Source organism: Thermobia domestica, chromosome 12, assembly GCF_964235325.1.
Source record: "Thermobia domestica chromosome 12, izTheDome1.hap1.1, whole genome shotgun sequence".
Lineage (NCBI taxonomy): Eukaryota > Metazoa > Arthropoda > Insecta > Zygentoma > Lepismatidae > Thermobia > Thermobia domestica.
Window position 1 is genome coordinate 154,784,037 of NC_137465.1, and position 18,764 is coordinate 154,802,800.

General features: G+C 33.2%; 1 protein-coding gene across 6 annotated transcripts in view; it reads left to right on the top strand.

Annotated features, from left to right (window-relative positions):
• The window catches only part of RhoBTB (Rho-related BTB domain containing), a 490,451-nt gene that overhangs the window by 460,899 nt on the left and 10,788 nt on the right, over positions 1-18,764 (top strand). For all 6 annotated transcript variants that reach the window (XM_081734304.1, XM_081734307.1, XM_081734305.1 and 3 more), the window contains 3 exons: positions 6,515-6,628; positions 8,391-8,561; positions 14,824-15,063. In XM_081734304.1, the coding sequence (XP_081590430.1) occupies positions 6,515-6,628; positions 8,391-8,561; positions 14,824-15,063 (525 nt within the window). The remainder of the gene's footprint in view (positions 1-6,514; positions 6,629-8,390; positions 8,562-14,823; positions 15,064-18,764) is intronic.

The following is an 18,764-nucleotide window of genomic DNA, read 5'->3' on the forward strand; positions in this document are numbered from 1 at the left end:
ATGTTCAGTTACGAAATTTTCATATTCAATGCATTTCATCAGTGTATATTTTCCTACGTTATAAATTGATTAAGAGTAGAAAAAAAAAAAAAAAGTAGTCAGAATGTATTACAGGTAAAACATCTAGAAAATATTTACGGGAGTTTAAATGGTGCACAGTTAATACAGTTTACACAAAACATTCCAATTTACTTCCCACATTCATAGAATATAGTATAGAATATAGTATGTTAGTTTTGTTTATATATTATAAAATGCATAGAGAAAATAAATTTATTTTGTTTCTGTAACTGGAAACTCTTAAATACTTATTACATTTTGAATTATCTTATGTATTTTTTTTACAGAAGTTTTGTTTGATGATTTTACTCTGTGTCTAAAGCATTTATTCAAAGTGAAATAGAGTTAGATCAAGATATTTTCTTTTGTTTTGCATGTGTAGTAGACATATACCTAGATTAGGTATAAACAATCATTTAAAAAAATGTGAATCTGTGTGTTATTGTAATTTTGTGATATCAAGGTACTGTTTACCTGGTGAGAACTTAATTTCAGACTGAGTTAATTTTTGAATAAGTGGTAACTTTTGGTCTGTATTGGTTCATAATCATCCTTATTTCCTTTTACCTGGTTAATTTTAGCGATGATGATGCTGCTGCTGCTGTTTAATATGTAATTGTTAATGTGTATGTTTGTATGTATATAATAAATCCAAAATTAAAAAATGTATGTCGGTTTAAAGAAAAATATAATTATAACCATTTCAGTTATAATATAAAAGAAAACTATACCCTCTGAATGTCCCGCTAGCTTCTTTCTCTCTTTCACGAGATGTACAGACTTCCCAATACCGACCTTGTCTTGTATTTCTTTCAGACTGTGCCCATTGGACTTTTACTGGTAATTATCCTTGATAGCTGAAATAAGTATTTAGATCCTTATCTTTAGTTTATAATCCCCCGTTGTAGTAGATGTTTTTTCTTTCTATTATACAAGTCAATTTGTTAGCAAAAGGATAAGAGAAATAAAGAAAACTTACGTACATGCATCTGTTTCATTTAGAGGTTCCTAATAGAAAAGATCACGGGTAAAGATGACTGTTAAGAAAATATGCTTTACAAAAAACTAAGTATGTAGTAGCAGGAATAAATTTGTCCTTCCCTATATATATAAGGAAGGAATTTGAAAATCAATATCACTGTTTTCAGAGCATCAAACATATGTGAATTATTTCTAGTTTGATCATGCGTACCACCAAGCATTACTCCGCGAACAAAGATAAAAATCCATACAAAATTCCAGATTTTAAAAATGATTTTAAAAATCCTAAAATTTAAATTTGAGATTAAGCGAAATATAAATTTATCGAGCGTGAAATAAGTTTTTAATCAACATCTTTGCTTTTGTTATAAGTTGTTTCCTTATACATTGTTTGTATAATATTACATATTTTCTTGAAAATTAAGAGAAACAATTAGAAGAATTTCAATTTATTCATTTACAAATTTCAGAGAAATTTTGCAGTTTAATGTCAAAACTATTCGAAATGCTTAAATAAAAAAGAAAAATGAAAAAGAAAAACTATCCGAAACATCTGCTATATTGTTTTTCGATAATCGTATGTTAGTCGATTCACTATATGTGGCTTGACTTCTTAATCTTTGTCTTTTTGCTAACATGCCTTACCTTCTGTTTAATTAATATAGTCATTTAATTTTCCTAGCTTACAATAAAATCTATTGATTCCTCCATTTAAATAACAAATTCTACCTCTCTTTAAAGTACTTCTTGATAATAGCGAGATGGAGATATATCAATTGTTGCAGATTTCCAGGTGAAAACAGCATACTATGTATAAAAAAATGATAAATACATATATTTTGTTATGTTGTAGGACAAAAATGCATGTAGAACATGCGTAGTATAATATAATAAGAATGTTACATATCCAATAAAATCACTTATTTATAAACATTATTTTTCAATGGATAATTCGTAGTGTATCGTCCATATAACATCTGTTTTATTCTGATTGATATCATTTTGTTTTTTCATAACGGAAAATTCTAGTAAGAACTTTTAGATGATAGATAAAGCTAACTTACGCTTAATTCTGCATGTAGCTATAGGTAAAGTATTCAAAATTTGTTTTGTGGCAATGGAAATACAATATAGTGACATCAGTGTAGGCTAGATGATAGTAAACATATCGAAAGATAGTCACACTGTAGGCATAGTTTCCCTCATATTAATAGCTAAAAATTTCAGCGAATTTATTCATGCTAGACATAACACATTTATATGAGTGCTCCTAAATCTTAAGAAGTTTTAACAGTCTCGAAATCTATCATTTTTCAAATTCTAAAAAGACGTATTTACTTGGCATTGTAGGTATAGTACTGATCGTTTCTGCTTCTTGTTTTAAATAAATCATTCAATAAATTCATTTGGTTAATTTGTTTTTTATTTAGTATGATCACCAGAATAAAGTAAATGAAAAACCCATCATACTTTATGCAACTTAAAACTATTTTCTTCATTATGTCCTCTTCACCTATACAAATTTTATAACTTAAACCAAGATAATTTTAAAGTGCTGAAATTATCACCAAAATTGTTTAAACTAAAAAGTCTATCCTATTAATTAACAATTTTTGCATCAAAGTTGTTTTCTTAAATTTTAAAGATAGAATTTTTTTTAAAAAATCTCATTTTTCATAATCACATTACCTTATCTTCAATTTACTGTTTAATTTCTGCCATAATTATAATACTACTTAAACGTAACAGTTTCGTTTCTGAAACCACTCACATAAAAGAAAATATAAAATTAAATGACTACCTCCACACATTGCTTTTTCTTCTTTCTTTGAAAAACTAGCTTAGTTTGTGTGCTTTGTTTTCCACAAACAGAAGATGAATTAGAGTACTTAGATTAGCAGTGTGGTTAGACTTAGATTAGAAGTTGATGTTTGAGTTTTTAATTAAGTTAGAAGTATCACTCACAATTACTCCATATATTCTATCTCCGTATGCTTCTATGACGTAAACAACAGGAAATATATTTCAAAGTTCTACACTCCAAAAACTGCAATTTAAGGATATTTATGATTCATTACAGAAATACAAACGATGAAAGAATAACTATTTTAGTTTATTGTTAACTTGTGTACTGCGAAATAGCTTAAAATGTTAGCAAGCATAATTTGCGAAACGGTCGTCAGCAGTTTGTAACTAGGCATCACCACAGATTGACGTTGAAGTAAGTTGAAATTGAATCCCGGTCTCTCGCTTGTCGGGTAGTTTCTATGCCATCGAGATAATACTGGTATATTCTGTTTCTTGTTGCGTAAGCCAGATATAACGGCAGCCTTACATTTGATGGATATTTTGATTCAGGGTTTTTATGTTGTATGAGCAGTACAAAAAATCATATATTACGTTAGTTTGCACATACTATCTGTGCGTGTACACAAGAAACTCATGTCAATGATACTTTAGGATGAAGCATCTACTTGAATAGAGGGAGACTGGGTTCGATTCTTTGCAGGCCACTAATTAGTGTGTATATACACATGAGGGCTGCTCAATAAAGAATATTTTTCGTAATACTACTCAGTTCCATATTTGTGATGGCCATTCTCAAAACAGCCCTCATCCCATGTGCGATCACTTGTACCAGCGTTTTTTTCAATTGTCAAAGACATGCTGGAAGCCAGTCTCGGAAAAGTCCTTCAATACCGCCTACGAAACCGTAAACACTTTCTGTGTATATAGAAATGATTACCACGAAGGTTTTCCTTCGAAGTTAGGAACAGCATAGTGTTTACTTTCAGTTAAAAATGATATGGCCACGTTTCGCCTGCAACTATAAATATTACCCTTGCAAGAAAATCTGAACCTTCTCCCTGTCATACTTTCAGTTCCAAACAAATCTACACGCAAACACATCCATTTATTCTGGGATAAGCTGTATGGGACTGAACCGAGCTCGGACACGGCTCATGTTCGATTTTTCTGCAGTTTCTGAGGTGTGGATGGCACAGAATGCTATCTTTAACATATCTGGTAATGGTTTTAAAAACTATTCGACAACAATTACGACAGTGTGTTGCTTTCTTTCGTAAGTCCAGTTACTCGAGCCCAAAGTCCACTTCTTAAATTTGATTGATTCCCACCTTTAACGTTTAACATATCTGAACGGTACTGTAAGACAAAGCGCCTCTTCAAGCATTGTATGCACCTGAACCACCTTTCTCTGACATGAAAACTAAACTTCAGTGGTACACCTTTGTTCCTCTTTGGCTTCATCCAATTTCTCTGTAAGTACATCAATGCATATGTTCAATCACATGCTTTACAGGCGCAGTTCTGTAAAGAAATATAGATTTTACCATAGATATTTTCAGCTTGGGCTATACATAGAATGTAAAACTAATTTTCTACAGCAAGTATATGACAGGAAGAAAATAACGAAATAATGATCATTCTTTATTGATTATTGAATATCCCTCGTATATACAGAGTTAGCATAAGTGAATCATCGGGTTACAATATACTGTGTAGGAAGAAATGTGATACATGAAAAGATACAGTATACTCACCAACCTTTAGGTACACTCATGTCCAAAATTATTGTCGCATATCTATAAATATGTTGTTGTAGGAAATAATTTGATAACGAATTCGCCCGGTATTTCTTACAATGTTACTATGTGTATAATCGGCAAAGGCATGTATGTGGCAAATTTCATTTCAAAAGAGCAGTAAATAAGAACAATAAATCGAAAATAAAACTTTTTTGTCCATTTAGCAACATTTTGTTTTACTCATTCTAATTTTCGTATTTATAATTCTTTTCTTACGAAATTTACCACAAATATACATTTCCCGATTATACACACAGTATCAGTATTAAAAGTACCCTGCAAAATCATTATCAAATTATATTCTTACAAGAAGACAGTTATATATATGCGACAATCATTTTGGACATGAGTGTACATACTATAGATGTTCAATATGTGCGCTGTTGTTGACACTGCATACGTCCTAATTGTAATCCAGTTCGTTTCATACTTTCAATAGCATGTTCCCATCAATGATCTCACAACAGCAGTAATGCATACTTTCAGTTCTTGCAGTTGTTGGCATTGGAAGTAGATGGAACACACACACCACATCAGGAAAAAGTCATGTATCATCCATCTTAGATCTAAATTCACAGTGTTTTGTAACCCGATAAATCATTTATGTTACCCCCTTCCCTCTCTCTCTCTCTCATTAACATAAATGACTAATAGGGTCGATGTCTTATTTTAGATTGTTTAGTTCTAAAGTGAAATGCTTCACGCAAATCATTAAATAAAATGCTTATACAAAAGTATTTGACGTTAATGCTTTTTTTTTCTTCATCTGTGAAGTTAGGAGTCTGTTTCGTACTTGAACGTTTAGTTTAGGTCTCTGTAACTATGAAAATATTTATTTTAGGGTAAATTAATGAAAACTGCAAAATGTAGTTCAAGGCGTAACAGTAAGAATGCTAAGAAACCCACTTTGGAATAACATTACTGACATTTCACATTCTAGTTAAAACCAGTAGGCTCCTTGTATCTGGCATACAAAAACGATTTTTATTAATAGTAATTGGTAATTTTTCCTGTTGTTTGCGTTACTTGATTCAATATTTCGTAGTATAATGTTAGATTTAGGCACATTACACTTAGATTTTTGTAGTAGGAAAACTAGTTTTGGTTTATAATAAATACACAACATCGTAACCTTATGTAAGTCTCTTGAAGAAATTGAAAAATTACAGTTCTGCAAAACATTTTATCAAGAGAACAGAAGTTTTTCAATAATCTCAAAAGTTTTGTTTGAAATAATATCTGAAATATACATTTTACTACAATATGTACTGCAAAGCAGTTAGTACATCAGCAATCTAACTTCTGCTCTGTTGATAGACATGTAACTTTCAATTCAGTGTTGTTTCTATTTTTCCTTTGTATAGATGAAAAATAAATAAGAAATTTGGAGTTTTGGATTAGAATTGTTACCATATGTAGGAATTTTGTATCAAAAACCGTATTATTTAATACATAAATAAATTTATTTCTTTATTTTATTTTTTTTGTTCATTAAACGATGCTTCATCGATGGAAACAGGAATAAAAAATATTAAGTTATAAATGGATTTGTTAAGTCCATTTTTTAGTTCCTATTGTGGATTTAGTGACAGCAATCAACAAAAGTCCTCCATCCTACACTGACAAATTACGGTGAATAATAGGTATCTGTAAAATGTTTCTCACCTCAGTAAGGTAAGTCAACAGCGATACATTTTTTTTCTTGTTTTGTGGTAGGTGATGCAGCAGTCAAGTATAACCAGCATTCGTAATGCAAGAAGAGTTTTTCGTAAAATTTACAATGTTGTATATTCCGTAGTATTCTTATATAGTTCTGTCGTTGAACAGCTCGAGATGTAAAACTATTTCTGATGTCCTGTTCACAGGAAATTCGACAAGCGGCAGAGTTTCTTGAATTTCCAGAACTGTTTGTATTCGTCACAAATATTCAAGCTCACGAAGAATTTTTGAATACCGATTTGAAACAACAATACAGAAAGGTGAGTTAATTTCTTAAATGATATTGGTGTAAAAGAACTAAATTCACCCAAGATTTTCAGATGACTTCTAGTAAAATATCCATTTATGATCTGCCTAATATCGGGTATTTTTTAAAATTATAAACTTCTATCATTTATGATATATTTCCGTAGATACCTGTTCTGATGTTAGAGTTTCAACTGCAACTTAAATATGTCAGTTTTAGTAAACAACTGTATCTAGATAAAAGTGTACCGTGCTCTTATAGTTGCAGATAAGTAAATACTTTACCGTACGCATTTTTTCGTAGTGTCTACCTCGAATCTAATCATCCATTATGAGATAACATTTGATCATTGTAATCAACGGAAGCTTATCAATAACTCTCTGTGCCATCTTTATGTTTAAATTTTTCCTTCTGCTCCCACACTATGTAATTTGTTTTATTGGAATGTCTTCATGGTAAGCACACATTTTCCCCCTTTATTTCAGCATTGTTTGCAAAAAATTCCTTTAGGTACTACATTCATTCCGTTTTAGTTACTCTCAAGTAAGATTAGGAAACTATACAAAAAATGCATCTTAGGCCGTAATCGCCTATACACTGTATAAGATTACAATGTTTTATGTTTTGTAAATTGCAAAATTTTTTTTGGTTGCATTTCTAAATATATTTCTGACTACACTGTATGACTGTATAACCAAAATAGTTGTAAAATAATAGCTATAGCTATATGTTTATTAATCTTTACTAATCCTTTGGATTTTAGTGGTTGTAATAAGATAATGGTCGCAAATAAATTTCCATGTCTTATTTTTGCATTGCTTTACGTCCGAATATTGAATATTGTCGCGGATATTGAACCAGACCTATTACTAAGTAATGTTCGGGCAACTAGTCAAATTTGTGTCCGAAGCTTCCGTCCGATTTCTTGCTTTTAGGATAAGTCAGTCTTTTTTAAAAATTCATATAACATAAAAATAATATGCATTAGTACTATATAGTATCATTTTAAATTGAGAATATATATATATATATTTTTTAAATTTCGTTTGGTAGAAAATGTGAGATAGTTTTTAATGTCTAGAAGTATTATAAGTATTTTTTCCCTTTATTTTAGGTTAGTCATTCTTAACAAATTTGCTGTAAATGTATAACTAAAGAATATGTAGTTATAGTGAGAATAAAGTATTAAAGATGTTTTCACTGTAAATCTTTACATTTCCTCCTTCTTAATCGATGCATTCCACATCATTTATTGTAAGTGATACATCTATTATTCAAATCATTAGATTCGAATAGTATTAATACAAAGCCTTACTGCAACATAGCTATTAGCTATAGATAACTACAAGGCGTAAGACCTATAAGGTTTTGTGTCAATTTACTAAAGCATCATTTCTTTTATATATTAGTCGTGAAATTACGAAATGAGTATATTGAGGCCATCACGATGATGAAACTACTTCTTCTTTGTTATCGAAGATACGTTAATTGATGTTATTAATAGTTGTCATTTCGTTTCTTATACTTTTTATTAAATTTTTATTAATTCTTATTTGTTACAGACTAAAAATATATTCAAATAAAATACAGATCAAATAGGTCAAATAGAAATAGAATATACAAGGAAACAGCACACTTAACTAACATATTTGAATAATTGACGTATTCTATACAATTTACCCAAAATTTGTAATAAAAAAATTGTGATAAGAATTTCAATAAATTTAATCTAAATCCGAATCAAGATAATATAGTATGCTCATTTTATTTTTCAGGCTGTGCGAGTTCGTCTGAATGATGTGGTCCTTGAGCAAAACTTGTTTACGGACATAGTGTTTCAGCTGGAAGATGGTTCGTGTGCAGCCCATAAACCAATGCTAATGGCACGTTGCGACGTGATGAGAGCAATGTTCTCAGGAGATTTTAGAGAAAGCTCGGCCAAAGTGGTGAGTCCAATCATTTTCATTTAACTTCAAATACACTGGTCGACATTTTTTCAAAAGTTGAGCGATGTTTTGAAATGAATAAGTAACTTCGAATGTTTTTTTAATGCTGATTTCAAAAATAAAATCAGTTTCTCTCTATCACGTCACATTTTTTTCACAAATCGTTAAAACAAATTAGCATCAGCAGGTGTATTGTTTTATTACTAAGCCTATAAGGGACTTAACGAAACGTATTACATATTAAGTTCAGGCATTTCTCACAATTTTTGTACAGTTCTTAAATGTATGCGACATGCCACAAGATTGTAAAATTAATGTTAATGTACATTTTCATTTTCACCTACATACAAAATCACTAATACATTACGTCACTTAGCACAAAACTTCATTCGCTTCGATTTCCTGACATCGCTGATGCTCGACACGGGAACATCCTTTTTCAACATCCAGCAATAATCTGCCATCATGTTAACGTTCCATCTCCCCTGATATCTCCTTTCCATCTCTGCTATGTCTTTATGAAATCTCTCCCCATGCTCCTCACTGTAGTCTCCGAGATTACGTGGAAAGAAATCAAGATGGGAGTTGAGGAAATGTAACTTTAGGCTCATTTTGCTTCCAAGTTTACATAAATTTTCCAAAAGGTTTTTCACGTAATGTTCATAGTTCTTATGTTTTTCATTTCCCAGAAAATGGGAAACTATCAGTTTGAAACTAACCCAGGCCTCCCTTTCAGTTTCTGTCATTATTTACTCAAATTCACGGTCAAACATCAACTTTCTTATTTGAGGGCCAACAAAAATGCCTTCTTTCAGTTTCTCATCACTGATTGCTGGAAATTTACTCGCAATGTATTTAAAACATTCCCCATCCGTGTTTAATGCTTTAACGAGGTGTTTTATGATTCCTAACTTAATGTGCAATGGAGGAAGTAGTATTTTAGGCGATGGCACCAATTGCTGTTGTGTCACATTCTTCTTTCGTGGAGAGAGAGACTTTCTACGTGGCCACATTTTCACTTTCCAATGATTCTCCCTGTCCCGACTGTCCCATTCACACAAAAAGCAGAGGAATTTTGTGTTCCCGGATTGGAGACCTAACAACAATGCTATCAGGCTAATAAATGAATGAATGAATGAATACTGACCAACCATGTTTTTCATATTTCACTTTTACGAGCAGAAGTCTCAACGTTTCATACGTTTCCTTCAAGAACACAGAATATGCTATGGGAATCGATGGTAATACATTACCGTTGCTCAACAAAACACCTTTCAAGCTGGTCTTCGATGCATCAAGAAAGAATCTCCATTCTGTTGCATTGTATGCAATACCATAGAATTCTATCACTTTTCATATGTTGTTGCAATATACTAAATTTTCTTCTTCAGTGAAATATGGTAGAAGTTCTTTCTCTCGGTGCCTGTACCATGAAAAATGTGTTTCAGGAGAAAAGACAATTTTTCTTCAACCGGGAACCAAGAAGTTGGGCACTCTTTTTTGGTAAATTTAAATCTCTCACAAGATCATTAAGTTCATGTTGTGTAAGTGGTTTTGAAGTGCTAGTACTCGTACTAGGATACAATGCATCATCATCACGCTGTTCTAATTCTACCTCAACTTCACTGTCACTAGAACAACTTTCGACAATAGTAGGTACACATGGTACAGGTATATCTGGCCCATGAGCTACAGGTCTGATAGATAATTGTATGTTGTTTGGATAGTTCACCTTACTTTTGTTCTTAGCACTAAAACCACTAACGTTAACAGCACAGAAACAGCAGTCTTCAACATGAATTTTTGGTTCACGCCATACCATTGGGATTCCAAACGGCGGGGCTTTCGTCTTGCCACATGTCCACAGTCGCAAAGCCTCCACAAAAGTCTTGCACACTGTATGTGGGACCCACTTTTTGTCCTGGTCACCTAATTTCATTCCAAAATATGCATTGTATGCATCCTTCACAAATTTTGTTACACGTTGTCTTTGTCTCTTCACTACATAACATCCGCAAATGTAACAAAAAATGTCTGGAGAGTTAACACACTTTCTAGATGACATTGCTTCAATGTTTCAAAGCAACAAACCGCAGAGAAACTTGATCAAAACAGCGTATCCTAGAGCTGTGTATACATAAATTGTTTACGTGACACTTACCGTGATTTCTTACATTAAGTAATATGATACATGAAAAAATTGTACTTTATTACATCAGTTAATGAGACTAGCTATAACAGCAAAAAATTACGTATTTCTTTCGGTTACTTTTAAGAATTTACAACAAAACTTTGAATGTCTAAATTATCCATTATTGTAATATTATGCGCTCTGATATCTACCGAGTAAAAACAGAAAAACTGTAGGTGATGGAAACAAAAGAAACATAGTTTTGGGATCAGTATCAAAATAGTTGTTCAAAATAGCAATTACTTTCCAGACATCAAAACCCATGTCGACCAGTGATATCAATGTGAAATAAATTATGGTAAATTTTAAGTTAGAAATTAATGTGAAAGACATAAATTAAACGTGAAGATCAATTTTCTACAATTGTATGAATGTTTCCTGAACACAGATGTAATTGCATAAACATTTATAATATGTCAAAAACTATTGGGCAGTAAAAATTGCTACTTTTTTTTCATGTTTCTATTTCTTACGTATTTGATTATTAAGATTTCTTGATGTGTGTACCTTCTGTCAAACTTGCTGGAAAGCTTTGAAAGTAATTGACGTAACTCGAATTTTAACCTTTTCTTTTCGTTAGATATACCGATAGAATTTTTTTTTTTTTTTTTTTACATTTCAAAGCAATACTATTATTACTATTATTTACAAAATCCTTTCATTAAATAATTTTGCCAGAAGAAGATATATATATATATATATATATATATATATATATATATATATATATATAGCAGCGTTTATGTACACTATATTTGCCTCTAGGGAACATGGAGATGAGTGATAAAAAATTTAATTATTGTTCCTTTGCTATATAAATAAAGATCGATGTTTGAAAGTGGAGATTGAATGCGTTTCCTATTTTCTGGAGATTTGTAATTTGCATTTACCAGTTCTCAGTAGTAGAACATTGTCACAAAACCGATCTCACATAATAAGAACTATAAAAGCGTTCTCTAGGTTTTTCTTTCCTTTCTGTTTCTTTCTCTTTTCTCTAATCTGTTTCAAATATTGACTAAAATTAAATATCTATAAAGGAATTGATTAAGTACATTGAAGCGCTATTTATGAGCAGACGTAAATATTAATATGATATTAAATTACGTACTTTCAATAAAATTCTGGGTGTTGAAAGCCTTCTAACTAAATTTTATTTAGTTTCACTACCGACTTTGTCATGAACTCGGTGATTATTTAAAGTAAGCGAAAGGAAGGTGGAAAAACTTGAGAATAACGTAAAAAAAAAAAAAAAAAAAAAAAAAATATTAACGCAACAATTGCACATCATAAACTTGATTCACAGCTGTTGAAAGAAATTGCTTCTACATTTAAGATTTTATCTTCCTGGTTTATAAAAACTGTAATTTAATTGTTAAAAGTAAATAATTTTACTTATGTATACGTAATTTGAATCCAGACAAGTTTCTAAAATATTTCTCTTGAGAACTAAGAAGTCTTCATTAAGTAGTGATCTAGACAACTTGTGGACAAAATTTGGATTCAAGCAATTCATTCGTAAACAAAGATTTTTCACCTTCAAGAATTAAATCGATAATGTCAGTAATAAAGAAAATAAGCAGTTAAAATATTTAATAATTTCAAGATATAAACTTTTGTAAATAAAGTTTATGATGTTTCGTTGTTGTGATTTGCTTTTTTCTTATCCCCACGTTGAAACTGGAGCAATGGTAAATTTGAACCATCTCCGGTTTTGGCAGACTGTTGTGGATAGTCATGATGTGTTGTCTTAAGACGCTGAATTGTGTACAAGCTTCTTGATATCTGTTACCGTTTTCGTTCTATGGCGATAAACGTTGAAATCGAAAGTAATAATAAATTTGAACTGCTTACGGTTTTCGTTAAAGTATTGTAAATAGTCTTCGGACGCTGAACGTTTTCAAAAAAAACTGCTTCTCGCTATGTTACTGTTTCCATTCTATGCAGTGTTCGAAGTGGAAAAAAGCAGAGGTGGTATGTTTCATTACGATTTTGACTCGACATACCGGCTTCTAAATTTTGAATTGCAGTGAGGGTAGGTTGCCTAAAAGATTGCATTTCTATTTACATAAGGACTGAAAACTATTGGAGAACTTCTGTGTAGTAACGGAGGGAGGGATATTGAGAGATTTTGATCCCCTGCCAACCACTTTCTGAAAAAAATAAAAATATCCCCTTATGTTGTATTACAGAGAATTATACACGAAAATGCTCAAAAACCGTGTGAGGATATTAACTATTTCCTGCGGGAAAACTCCCGGCCTCCCACTCGACTGTGGGGTATTCCAAACCCCCGGATGGTACGCTCCCACAACAGACAATCCCGTCCATGCTCAAAGCACGGCATTCATAAGCATTAAGACAAGATGACACACACACACACATAAGAAAGAAAGAATTCAATATGGTACATCAAAATAAAAACTAGGTGAACTTCTTTGAAGACATCTCATTTTAAAAAGAAACGGGAGGAAAAAGATAACAAAAATGTCGATATTGTCAACTTAGAAATTGTTTCTACATAAAAAATAAAATCTCTAAAATTGATTTATTAAAGGTTATTTAGCATGTACTTTCCAGTGACAGTATGTCTTTGATCACTGAAAAAACAGACGGTATGCCTTCATTACTGAAAAACCAGAGGCGGTATGGCATATCCCCGCATACCATCTCACTTTGACCACTGATTCTATGGTGATAAACGTGAAACCGGAAATGACTAATACGAACCACTTCCGATTTGAATAGAGTTAACGTAGGAGATGAAAAGCCATTTTATAAGATTCCTACACTTATGCATAGCATAGTTTGCAAGTCTAAAAGCTTATAAATAAATTGAAAATTACAAATAAATTGAGACAGATCTAATTGTAAAATAATACATTACTTAATCGGAGAGAGAACTAAATCATTACAAATACAATAAACATTAAGAATTGAAGAAAAGAAATATCAAAATGACCATTTTTAAATATATTATTATTATTATTATTATTATTATTATTATTATTATTATCATCATCATCATCATCATCATCATCATCATCATCATCATCATCATCATCATCATCATCATCATCATCATCATCATCATCATCATCATCATCATCATCATCATCATCATCATCATCATCATCATCATCATCATCATCATCATCATCATCATCATCATCATCATCATCATCATCATCATCATCATCATCATCATCATCATCATCATCATCATCATCATCATCATCATCATCATCATCATCATCATCATCATCATCATCATCATCATCATCATCATCATCATCATCATCATCATCATCATCATCATCATCATCATCATCATCATCATCATCATCATCATCATCATCATCATCATCATCATCATCATCATCATCATCATCATCATCATCATCATCATCATCATCATCATCATCATCATCATCATCATCATCATCATTATTATTATCATTATTATTATTATCATTATTATCATTATTATTATTATTATTATTATTATTATTATTATTATTATTATTATTATTTATTTTTCTTGTTTGTTGAAGTTTAGAACTGAGGCTATATGAGACATGGGCCTACAATTGGAGCTGGAATCCGAACTACCGTAATGCATTTAAATCTTTCAACGTTCTCCCTCTGCGAATCGAATCTGGGAGCATGTGTACCAAAGGAGCACGCCCTAATCACTAGACTATTGGAGGGTGCTGAAATGGATCAGTAAAGGCTTGCTTCGGATAACTATATAAGGAATAATTCCTAGCTTGTACGCTCGGGGATCATAGTGTCTTTCGAAATTGTAAAGTTTACAGGAATATTCTTCTTTTTGAGTTTCTGATATGAGTGTATGCGCTTTCTGATAAATTTTCTTTCTTAATCTTTGTAAGAGGGCTTTTCTCCCTGGTCATTTTTCTCTTTATTCTTTTCTATATACAGTCTACAACTATGGGTAGTATTTATTTAAAAATAAAAATGTTATTACTGAATTAAATTCAAATTAAGTCTCTTGTCTGAGTGTGTGTATCGTACAAACTTTCATATATATTTTCTTTTAAAATTCTCTTACAGGTACATTTTCCGGGAGTGAAAGAAGACACATTTCGTAAGCTTCTTCATTACTTGTACACGGATGAAGTTCCTAATATTTCCCCATCTCGCTGCCTGGATCTTGTAGAACTTGCAAACAGACTGTGCTTACCACGTCTCGTCCAGTTGGTAGAAAAGAAGGTGGTGGATGAAATGACAAAAATTTCTGAAACTGACGGAGACGTTGTGGAAGACTGCTTAAAACTTTTAGAACCATGCAAGGTGAGAATCACGCAACTAAGAAAAGTATATAAACCTGTTACATTTTCATTATAGTATTTTTTTGTAGTTATTTCCTGTAATAAATCGTTTTTTCTTGTAAATAATAATTTGCCGAATTCTCCCGTTGTTCTCTACGGTTATTTTTAGTTTTTAGTAGGTATCATGTCACTGTTGATCCATTCTCTTAATTGTTCCACATAGAATTTGGTAAAAGTTCCCTTCTAAATGTGCGCTGCACTGATACGGCAGATTTGGTTCATTCAACTTCTTTATGTAAAATGTACTTTAATGTTCGGGCCGGAGGTCAGTATCTACTGAAGTCCAAAATCCTGATGGACAAGTTTAGATCCGTTAGAGTTATTTGTTTTTTTCTTGTGCCTCGTTGATGACGTTAACGATATTAATGTCGGCACTCTTTTACGTCTGAGTCAAATTACAATTACTGGCGCTCATGACAGTTAATAATTTATCACCATTTTTGTTCTTTCCTTCTGATATGTATTATCTTTTGTTAATTTGAATTGGATCTAGTTATCTTAATGTTAAAACCAATGTCCTGAAGTTAAATACAGGATGTCTCAAAAGTCCCCTGATATAGGGTAACTCCGTTATTATCAGAGTTACAACAAAATGTAGGAGAAAAAATTATCTCCAAATATGTTGTTTTCAATCTAAAGTGAAGGAATTTTTTAAATCGGACGAGCCATTAGGGCTGTACACTCTTGATGGGCCCAATGTTAAATCAAAATGCAACGTTGCCATTTACCTGGACCCGCAACATAAGTGAATTAAGTTACTGTCTTTTACGCTAACATTCGATGGCCAGTTCCAATTTCAAACAGTAACTTCATTCACTTATGTTGTGGGTCCAGGTAAATGGCAACGTTGCATTTTCATTTAACATTGGGCGCACAAAGAGTATACAGTCCTAATGGCTCGTCCGATTTAAAAAAAAAAAAAAAAAAAAAAATCCTTCACCTTAGATTGAAAACATGATATTTGGAGATGATTTTCCCTCTTACATTTTGTTGTAACTCGGATAAAGCAGAGTTACCCATGTCGGGGGACTTTTGAGACACCCTGTATATTTAATTGTAAATAGTTATCGATATCTTCGACACCAATATAAATACCGACTTCAGCGATATTCATTTAAGCTATTTTAATCGTGCACGATTAGATCGATTGTTTTATAGTTGTTACAAATACGAATGTACGCATCGTGTTAGATCGTTAAATCGGAATTCATGAAGGTTCAGTTGCTTCTTACCTTTCGAGATTTTTAAACACCTCATGCTAGTGTGTTAGGACTTTAATTTAATATATTGAAGCTGTACATAACGACCAACGCGAATGTGTATTACTTTAATTGTGGCATTATAATTACATCATGTTCGTTCTGCTCATGTGTTGTGCATATCGTTGTCACTTACTCATGTTGCTCATGTTTGACAGTCTAATTATCGATGTAACTACAAAATAAATGTATTAAGTATTAATAAGTGATTGATGAAATAGTATGTATGAATGTAAGTACTTAAATACGAATAAGATATAATCATACGGTAAGATATGATTTGAATGTATTAATTATTGATGTGAATGTATTAATTATTGACTACGAAACTGATGAATAACTGATCAGAATTGGTATTATGTTATTGTTCTGCTATGCAAGTTTGGAGCAGACGATAACTATTAAATCTGAGTATGTTACGCGATGTTGAAGGTAAGTTCACATGAGATTTTCCATTTTCATGTGTGGTCGAGACGTCTGTTACATTGTAATATACAGGTGGTAATCAGAAAAATGGAAACACCTGTAGTTGGCAACACGTCAGATGTATGGGTTGGCAGTGATGTCGTGGCGCCCGCAGCGCCGGACCGCTGGTGGTGGTATGTTAGGTCGGTCTCCATACTACGTCAGGCGCAGTGGGACAGCAGTGTCCAGTGGCTGCAGCAGACGGAGGTAGTGTAAAATGGGAGACCTCTCAGATTTTCAAAGACGGCAAATTATTAGTGCGCTATTATGTGGAGTGAGTGTGACGGCAGTGGCTACTGTGTTAGGTGTGTCGCGTGGGACAGTGTCGAAGGTGATGACGGCCTACACAATACACGGGAAAACCACATCGGGGAAGCGGAACAGTGGGCGGAAGAAAATCATGAGTGACAGGTCACGCCGGGTATCAAAAGAGCATTGTCACGCAGAACCGTCGAGCCACTGCGGAGCAAGTGACGGAGGAACTCAATCAGCACCTCCCCCACCCTGTTTCGACAATCACAGTCCGCCGCGAATTACATGACATGAACTTAGGGCGTCGTGTTGCACTTGCCAAACCGCTCATCAGGGACCATAACGCTTTCACACGCCGCAAATGGTGCCGCAACCATGCCACTTGGACCGTTGAGGACTGGAAACGTGTGATATGGTCGGATGAGTCATTCTTCACCCTATTCCCAACTTCGGGCCGTATTTATGTGTGGAGAACGCCCAAAGAAGCTTATGATCAGCAGTGTCTCCGCCCAACTGTGAAACATGGCGGCGGCTCGGTGATGCTGTGGGCCGCCATATCATGGTTTTCATTGGATCCTGTGGTTACACTTAGCGGACGAATCACTGCCAACGATTATGTCGCAATTTTAGGAGACCATTTGTATCCTATGGTCCGGATGTTGTTCCCGGACAATGACGCCATCTTCCAGAATGATAATGCACCCATTCACACAGCTGGTGTTGCAGCTTGGTTTGAGGAACATCGGGATGAAGTTCAACACCTCCCCTGGCCCGCCCAATCCCCAGATCTCAACATAATTGAACATCTGTGGTCCGTCTTGGAAACACGACTCCGGCGACGATTTCCACCTCCATCCTCTCTCACAGAACTGGCCGATGCCCTGCACGAGGAATGATGTAAAATTCCACTTGCTACCATTCACGACCTCTATGCCTCCATCCCACGTCGCATCAAGGCTGTTCTGCAGGCGAAAGGTGGCCCGACACCATATTAATCTGGTAAGTTGCAATTTCGTTCAGGTGTTTCCATTTTTCTGATCACCATCTGTAGCTACATATCAAAGATAATAAAGCAAGAATGAGTCCGAAAAGGCCTTAATTCGTTCCTTAGTAGTAAGATCTATCTAATGTTAATTCCTGCGTACCACTTCATCTTTCTTTTCTATGGATTCTCCCCTCGTCGATCACCGTATCTGTAATTGGAAGTCGGGTGTTCATCCATTTACTGACTCAGTGCTAGGGCAAATGAGCATTAAACAACCTACAATGCAGTTTATAGAGCTATAAGTTTGAAGTTACAATCCCAAAGATATCAACACAATCTTACCTTGCTGTTCCGCTCCTGTTCAGCTGTGGTGCAAACTTAAAACTAATATATATATATATATATATATATATACCATATACGTAATTATAACGAAGGAATCCCGAGGCGAGTATGGAAAACGAATTTCTTACCAGAAAGTATTTATAATGGCATCTGATGAAGTATTTAGCGAAATATTTGATTTAGATTTATATCTTTCTACTGTGCGTGATTATGCCTACCTGTATCTTGTACTACATCTTGTACGTCCAGCCACAGTCACACTACGAATAAATAGCGACACAGCAGGTGAGACTTCTATTTTGACATATTGTTCAGCAAGTTATTTTGTGTCTACTTCAAATGTTTGCCTTTATCTAT